The following is an 8823-nucleotide window of genomic DNA, read 5'->3' on the forward strand; positions in this document are numbered from 1 at the left end:
CATCCTGAGCGCATCCACATTCCACAGTGAGAAGTGAAAAAGAGCCGCGCGTGGCTGGAATGGGCGGGAGGGGGGAGGAGGAGGGGGGAAAGGTGAGCGGCTAGCAGGCTGTCTGCATGCCTCACGGATAGGGTTAATATCCAGTCCCGGTTTCAAATATTATTTCAACTGTGACATGATGGCCTTAAGTAAGTGGGAGAAGAGAGAGGGACCATGAGAGCTAGTGAGACACGTGTGAGCCTCTTCCCCCGGTTGCCTTTCAGGTCCGATGTTGTGGTCCTCTGCTTTAGCATTGCGAACCCCAACTCCCTAAATCATGTGAAAACCATGTGGTATCAAGAAATCAAGCACTTTTGCCCTCGAACACCTGTTGTCCTGGTTGGCTGCCAGCTAGACCTCCGCTACGCCGACCTGGAGGCCGTTAACCGGGCCAGACGCCCCTTAGCAAGGTAAGTGGGGGAACCCGGCCTTTGCCTGGCACCTGGGTGAGGAAACAGAGCTTGCAGGCACCTCAGATTTTTTTTTATCCCCCCTCCCCCAGTGGCCACCAAGGCTATACCTATGAGCCATAAGCTTTAGCAAACTCAGTCAGCCCTTCATCCTGAACCTACTGTACTGATGAGAATCTCGTGTCCCAGTCCAGTCTCGTCACATAAAGCGGTTGGTTGGCCAGGGCTCGGGAGGAATTCCATGGTAGGAAATGGGGTGTACGGTGGCGCTTTGGATAAAGTACTGGGTTGGAATAGAGTCCTATGCTCAAATGTTAGGTGCGCAAAATGGTCTTTATTCTTGCCATTGTGCCTACTTAGAATAAAGTCAAGAAAAGCTCAGTGATCAGCCCCAGTTAGTCCAGTTAGGCCAGTATCTCGCCCTAACACAGAGGGGCTTTCATTCCCACAACTGTGTCTGCATTGGTTTGGGTACTGCTAGTATTTTTCTGACTCCTAATATTTTGTGTAGTACTAGAGAGGGAACCTAAGGCCTTCCACATTCTAGGGAGACATTCTACCACTAAGCAACATCTCTGATCTTCTCTTTACTCTTTCTTTCAAGGTGGGGGGTGGGGGTGGGGGGAGGGGAGGCAGTTGGGGAAGTGGGGAAGAGGTTGGGGAGGGGGGAGGTAAGGGGAAGATGTCCTACTAAATTTCTTAGGCTGGTCCATAGCTTACTCTGTAGCACAGATGAGGTTTGAACTTGTGATCCTCCTGCCTCAGCCTCCTGAGGATCTGGAACTATAGGCCCATAGGACTAGGCCTCAGCCAGTGTGCAGTTTTGTTTTAAAAAGTCAGGTTGAACTGAGCATGATGAGGCTCACCTTTGGTCCCAGCACTTGTGAAGAAGAGGCAAGTGGATGGATCTCCATGAGTTTGAGGCCAACCCGTTCTACATAGCAAGTTGGAGGTCAGCCAGGGCTGCACAGTGAAACCCTGCCTCAAAAAGGAGCAAAACACCTAAAAAGAAATCATGGGCAGTTGTATTTGGAAAAAAAAAAAGTAGAGGATTTATTTTACTATGTGCACACTATGGATACCAATTTTGGGGGAAAAAAATAAGAATTTTTAAAAACCTATACTCAGGGCTGGAAAGATGGTTCAGTGATTAAAAGCACTGGCTGTTCTTCCAGAGGTCCTGAGTTCAATTCCCAGCAACCACATGGTGGCTCATGACCGTCTGTAACTGTATGTAGTCCCATGAAATCTGATGCCCCCTTCTGGAGTGTACATGCAGACAAAACACCCATATTCATAAAGTACATAAATCAATAAAACTTTAAAAACCTATACTCTCAGAAGTTACTCTTGAATAGAACCACTGTCTGCTTTGTACCCTTATCCTCTACTGAAGAGCAAAATTCCACAGAATTCTAATAGCACTGCCTTGCTTCAGTATTAACCTAGTTGTTGTATCACAAAAACCTTCGCTGGGTCCCACTTTGTATGCCATCAAAGAAATGGCATATGAGACAGTCTAGACCATTTCCGGTGCTTTCTGGTACATCCTGGATAAAATTCACAAGAACAGGTCACATTGGTTGGCACAACCTCCCGGTTTTAACGTGCATGGACTAGGAATGGAATGTCCAGAATCACCCGGGGGGTGGGGGATGACTGGAGAGAGGTTAGTAGAGCCGTCCACACAGCCTACAGAACAGTCCCTTCTATGGAACAACTTCGAGATTCCCGGGATGCTGGGTATTAGCTGTAAGCTTTGGGTTAATCAATTAGCAAATTAAAAGCCTGCCCCAAGGACAAAGATCACCCAAGGCCCACAGAAAGAGCCTTAAACTTGGCCCTTCTTTCCCTGGATCTTTCCACCCTTGTCAGCACCCTGAGGTGTGTGCCCTCCCTCTTTCCCTCCCTCCTCCTCTCCCTCAGTCCAGGTCTTCAAATCCAAATTCCATCCAGTCTTGTCATTGTTCCCTTGGGCCAGGGCCTGGGAAGCAAATGACTTTTGGCATCAAAGGCGAAGTGTTTAAAAGGTCAGTCTCCAAGAGTATTTGTCAGAATCGGAGCAAATAGCATCTTTGTCAGTTCTGGAACCTCTCCCTGCTATTATCAAGAGCCCAGCACCGGGACTGCTTATGTTGGCCTTCCTGGGTTTGATTAAATTGTAAATGAGTTTTGTGGGCCAGACCAAAAGGGCGAGGGCTTTGTTCCCCTGGCTTTGTGGAAACAAGAGAAATTGACACAGAGTTTCAGGCTGAGCCTTACTCCTGTTATTTTAATACTCCTTGCCCCGAAGGAACTCTGAGCTCTCAATGCAGATCCTGAGGAGAGGCCAGAGAGGAGACTCGGGTACCACTCCAAAGAAAAGGCTGATGGGGCAGATGGAAAGAGAGGGGCAGAAATACAGAAAAGGACTCATGAATCCAAGAGAGAGACTTGAGAAGCCACTGGACAAGGATCACTGAACCAAGAGTTGGGATGTCTGGATACTAACCACTTAGTAGAAGATTCTAGTAGCTTGTAGATGTGCTCCAGGCCATTGAGCTTCTGGTCTGCTTCTTCTCACTACAGAATGAAAAAAAGCACTTCATAGAACTCCCAGATAGTAGAAGTGGGTACATTTTGAAGTTATAAAAAAAAAAAAGAAACACGACAATGAAGACCGACAGGGTAGTAGTGATAACTTTTGTTTTGTTTTGTCTCGAGACATCTATGTAGCCCTGGCTGTCCTGGAACCCACACTGTACACCAGTGTAGCCTCAGACTCAGAGATCCGCCTGCCTCTGCCTCCAGAGAGCTAGGATTTAAAAAGGCGTGCACCACTACCGGGCTTTGTAGATATATGTTTTATCAAGCACTTCCCATCTACCGAGAACAATGCTAAGCTTATTTATTATCCTGTCTAAGCCTCTTCTTTAAGGGGCCCAAGCTTGCCAGGGTTGTCATACCTGTATAAAAGATGGAAAATCGAGGCTTAAAGAGTTTAGACTGCTTGCTCAGCATCACATAGGTAACAAAAACCAATACTTTTGTTACTACCGTTACTACTAGCAGCGTATGTTTTACTATGGCCATAAATCCTTTGTCTTGGAGTGACCGTTGATTACGAATTCTCAAGAGCCTTACAGGATTTCAAACACAGAAATGTAAGAATTGCGTGGGATTTTAATTGTATAATTCTATTATTGGGAATTTAAACACCCTTTCTCAATTTTCCCCCTTCAGAGAAAGCTGATTGTATGTGTGTTTGCTTAATTTTCCTTCTTCAGGCCCATAAAAAGAGGTGACATTTTGCCCCCAGAAAAAGGCCGCGAGGTGGCGAAGGAACTTGGCATCCCTTACTATGAGACCAGCGTGTTTGACCAGTTTGGCATCAAGGACGTGTTCGACAATGCCATCCGCGCAGCCCTCATCTCCCGCCGGCACCTGCAATTCTGGAAATCCCACTTGAAAAAAGTCCAGAAGCCCCTGCTTCAGGCGCCCTTCCTACCTCCGAAAGCTCCTCCCCCGCTCATAAAGGTCCCCGAGTGTCCGTCCACCGGGACGAGCGACTCCGCCTGTTTACTGGACAACCCCCTGTGTGCCGACGTCCTCTTCGTTCTCCACGACCAGGAGAACATCTTTGCGCACCGCATTTACCTCGCTACCTCTTCTTCCAAATTCTATGACCTTTTTTTAATGGAGTGTGAAGAATCCCCAGGTTGGGGTGGAGGAGCTGGTGAGGAGGTGCCATGCAGGGATTTTCAGGGGCGGACGCAAAGTCTTGGATCAGCCGAGGAAGGGAAGGAGGGCTCCCAGAGGACCCTTCAGGCTAACCCGGGAGCATCTTCAGGCCATGACCTTCCCGAGAGTCAGGCTTTACAGACTGATGCCTCGGGTTCTGAGGCACACGCCCTGTCCGGCTGGAGCAAGGGGTTTGTCAGCATGCACAGGGAGGTGCGGGTCAACCCCATTTCCAAGCGGCTGGGTCCAGTGACCGTGGTCAGGCTGGACCCTTCGATGCAGTCTGGCCCTTTCCGGACCCTGCTGAGATTCCTCTATTCTGGGCAGCTGGATGAAAAGGAGAAAGATCTGCTGGGGCTGGCTCAGATGGCCGAGGTCCTGGAGATGTTTGATCTGAGGATGATGGTGGAGAATATCATGAACAAGGAAGCCTTTATGAACCAGGAGATCACGAAAGCCTTCCACGTCAGGAAAGCCAATCGGATCAAAGAATGTCTTAGCAAGGGCACCTTCTCAGGTGAGCAGGGCCCCCAGGGAGCCATGGGAGGCTTTTGAGGGCTAGGGAGGGGCGGGGCGGGGCGAGGCGGGGCGGGGCGGGGCGTGAGAACTGGTGCAGATAATAGGGATTAACTTTACCTTTGCCAGTCGCTTTTCAGACCTGAGAGGTGGCCTCTCCACCATGCAGAGGCTGAGAAACAAGGACCTGAAAGCAGGCCTCCTGGAGAGAAGCCGAGGGGTAGAGGGGATGGTGGGTGGAGGGGCGGTGTGTGTAGGGGGGTGACCTGGGCTTTCTTCTTCCATCTTGCATAGCCCTCAGAGTCCTTCCACAAACAAGCTCTCTGGAGACCGACTCCAGAGCTAATGTACTGAATTCCACATCGTTCTGTCTAATACATTTGCACTATATTTATTCTAAAACTCTTTATCTCGGTATGTAGGGGGAGTGGGGGCTGGGGGGGGGGGAAGCAGACTCCACCATAAAAAGCCTGTCTTCCTGAGCTCGTGTTTGTCTTCCATAATCCCTGCCATGGAACTCCACAAGAACAGATACTGAGTCACCCGCTTCATCTCAAAGCAAAGAGCAACATTTACTACAAACATTGGTTGCCATGGTGTGGAAGCAGCCCAGAATGTTACTGAAAAGAATGTGTTTGCGAATAGGTGCTAGGTTAACTGGTAGACAGCCATTAGAGCTGACTGATGCCTCTCTAACTTGCCCAGACAAGGCCAGGCAAGAGTGGGGCGGGGGTGGGGGTGGGGGGCTGGGGGCAGGGGTTCTCCTAGGATCTATGTATGGAAGAGAGGTCCCATCATGTCACTCAGGGTTAAGTTGAGACATCTGAGCTAGATAATGGGTGGCATCGGAACATTGATCTATTTTCTTAGCCGCAGTACATCACGGCATGCGTCCTTAAAGTGTTGGAGGTTGGTTAGACATTTTGTGATAAATTGGGAATGAAGTGACCCATAACCTTCAGTTAATGTGTGTCATACACACAGAGACAGAGAGAGACAGAGAAAGAGAGAGAGAGACAGAGAGAGAGAGAGAGAGAGAGAGAGAGAGAGAGAGAGAGAGAGAGAGAGATACCTAGGACACGTGGCCAACCAGTAATCAGAGATAGATGAAGATATGCTGAGCATCCATCCCTAGCCTGAAAATTCAAGACCCAAAATGCTCCAAACTCTTAACTTTTTGAGTGTCAGCATGTGGTAAACTTCATGCCTATCCTGACAGGACAAAAATTAAAGTGAAAACATTTATTTCAAACACTGAGCAAGCCCAGTGATACAGAGACCACCGTGGATATTAATTTAAAAGGGCTATCTTACAACTATAGAGTAAACGAAACAATGAGTCATGCCTAGCGTTGGTTGAAATGACTCAGCAGGATGTGCACGCAGGGTGCCTATGAAATGTACCTGAATTTCCCATCTAAACTCATTACCTGGCCTCCAGATTGTCATTACATATGTGTACATGTGTACAAACCCAAAGTGGAAAACACAAAAAGACAATCCTCTCCTTTCTGGCTCTGAGAATTTGCGGTGTGACCCTGTGTACAATTTCCCGGGGTCTACCTGATGTGGGAGACGAATGTGCCAAAAAAATATGGGTCGAAGTAGGATGGGTAGGCCTGGAAGAGAACGTGAGAGATACCTGCCTACGGATGTGCCCAGAGCAGAAGACTGGGGTGAAACCCCTGGCAAAACTGGCTCACAGTCTCGTTCCCTTGATCCTTGGCAGACGTGACATTCACCTTGGATGATGGAGCCATCAGTGCCCACAAGCCGCTGCTGATCTGTAGCTGCGAGTGGATGGCGGCCATGTTCGGGGGCTCCTTTGTGGAGAGTGCCAACAGCGAGGTACGTCCGGTGGAAGACCCGAATGTTTTAAGTAGCCCAGACGGCTCCCCTTTCCCAGCTTCTGTGAAATAGTTCCTCAGCCTGTTCTTTAGTGTAAGACTTGCTGTGTAGATACCTGCCGTATGTGTCTGCAGTCATGAGGACTAGTAGGTGGTCAGTCACTCATGTGAGAGCACGTGGGTGCATTATCATACCTTGGTTTCACTAAAGAGTCGTGACCGGCCATATTTTCTTTTTCTTTTTTTTTTTTTAAAGATTTATTTTATTTATTTTATGTGTATGAGTATACTGTAGCTGTACAGATGGCCGTGAGCTATCATCATGTGTGTGGCTGCTGGGAATTGAACTCAGGACCTCTGCTGGTCCACTCACTCTGACCCCACTCACTCTAGCCCACTCACTCCGGCGTATTTTACTGTAGCTGTCTTCAGACACACCAGAAGAGGGCGTCAGATCTCATTACAGGTGGTTGTGAGCCACCATGTGGTTGCTGGGATCCAAACTCAGGACCTTCGGCAGAGCCGTCAGTGCTCTTACCCACTGAGCCATCTCGCTAGCCCCCGGCCATACTTTCTAGCAAACATCAACAGGGGGAATACCATCAAAACCAAGTATAAGAGCCTGTCTTCTAGAAGTTTGTCCAAGTAAAATGAGTCTCAGTCAATGGAGGACCAGAGCCATCCTTAACAGGACAGGAGACCTTCCCCCAACCCAATCTTTGATCCCCAGGCATGTCATCTGCAATCTGGTGAATGTGCCTAGTAATCCCTGAGGTCTAGCTGCGAGCCGCAGCATTGGAGGCTCAACCATGATTTTTCCACCTTGCTGGTGGGCTAGGAGTAGGGTTTGTGTGTGTGTGTGTGTGTGTGTGTGTGTGTGAGAGAGAGAGAGAGAGAGAGTGAGTGTGTGAGTATGTGTGTGTGTGTGTGTGTGTGTGTAAGGAAGCAGGACTTGAGTGAATATTCACTGCTCTAGACACACTTTTCAAAGTGCATGGGTCCAGCAAAAGCAGATTGGTCCTACCCTCCCCCCCCCCAAAAAAAAGTCCTTCTTAGAATGTCTCAGGGGGTATCTCAAAAACACTGTCTTTATCTTTCTACAAACACTGCTGGAAAAAAAATTCCATTCAAACACTTTTAACAAAGTATAGGTGGAGGCAAGGAGTTCTGTTGAGTTTTGCAGTATTCTTAGAATCTTCCCCCCCCCCCCCGCAAAAAAAAATAACTAGGGGGGGAAGGGGAACACCCCATCAAGTTTATTGTCCTTCGGGGCTGGGTTGCTTATTTCTGCATCTCTTCCAACTTTCAAAAGAAATACTGAAAACAAAGGCTAGCTTTTCAAAAGAGGGTGCTCCCGGGGGAAGGACAGAGGGGGGAGCATGGAGGACTCCCACAGTGCCCCAGGAGCCTGCCTTTTGCGTCTCCAAGTAGGAAAACAGAATCCTAGAGTCACAAGCCAGGAAAGGCTGAGGCTGAGAAGGTCACTGGGTCATCCTCCTCCTTCCAGAGCAAACCACAGCTGTTGCTTCGTCAGACCCCAGAAAACAGCCCAGCGGCTCCTTAGGAAATCAGGCGGGTCTCCTGATGTGCTAAGTCTCCCTCCCTGTGTGCTCAAAGCAGCTTCTCAATGGCATGGAAGCTACCCAGAAAAGGGGCCCTGTGACCTAAAACAACTCTTCACACACACACACACACACACACACACACAAGCTGGATGGCCTGGAACAAGTGACTTCTGCATTCCGAGTCTCCCTTAGTAAAAAAGCGCTCAGTCGTGACCCAGATGTGGCTGTGAAGTGTGTGTGCTTTTGAAATAATTCCCCAGCACTTTGCTTAGTCCAAAGTCTTGGCCAGCATTGATGGTAACTGGGGTCTAGCCCTCTTACGGGAAAAATTAGGGTACGGTCTAACCTGGGGTGACTGGCATTTTCTGGTGTGGGCCCCTTCTCCTTCCAGCCCCTCCACACCAGCTTTACAGTGTTGTTACGCTAAGTAAAACCTGATGATCGAGGTCAAGACCCCAGTCACAGAGCAACCCGTGTCTGCTCTGACCCAAGGAGAGGGACGCTAATCCCCTTTATCCCTTCACAGAAGGGACTCTAATCGCTCCAGATTAGCATGTGCAGTGGAGGTGACCAAAGCAAAACCTAGCAGCACACGGGTGAGCACACACATGCCTTACGTGGTGAGTGACCAAAGCAGGAAAAGCGGCCACCTGTTCAGAGGAGTTCTGGAAGGACTCAGTCCTAGCTCTCTCTCTCTCTCTCTCTCTCTCTCTCTCTCTCTCTCTC

The 8823-nt window shown here is 49.0% G+C and overlaps 1 protein-coding gene across 5 annotated transcripts in view; it reads left to right on the forward strand.

Moving 5' to 3' along the window:
* The window catches only part of Rhobtb1 (Rho related BTB domain containing 1), an 82720-nt gene that overhangs the window by 54222 nt on the left and 19675 nt on the right, over positions 1 to 8823 (forward strand). For all 5 annotated transcript variants that reach the window (XM_031346517.1, XM_031346516.1, XM_031346514.1 and 2 more), the window contains 3 exons: positions 264 to 449; positions 3716 to 4686; positions 6415 to 6533. In XM_031346517.1, the coding sequence (XP_031202377.1) occupies positions 264 to 449; positions 3716 to 4686; positions 6415 to 6533 (1276 nt within the window). The remainder of the gene's footprint in view (positions 1 to 263; positions 450 to 3715; positions 4687 to 6414; positions 6534 to 8823) is intronic.

This window comes from Mastomys coucha, unplaced genomic scaffold, assembly GCF_008632895.1.
Source record: "Mastomys coucha isolate ucsf_1 unplaced genomic scaffold, UCSF_Mcou_1 pScaffold3, whole genome shotgun sequence".
Classification (NCBI taxonomy): domain Eukaryota; kingdom Metazoa; phylum Chordata; class Mammalia; order Rodentia; family Muridae; genus Mastomys; species Mastomys coucha.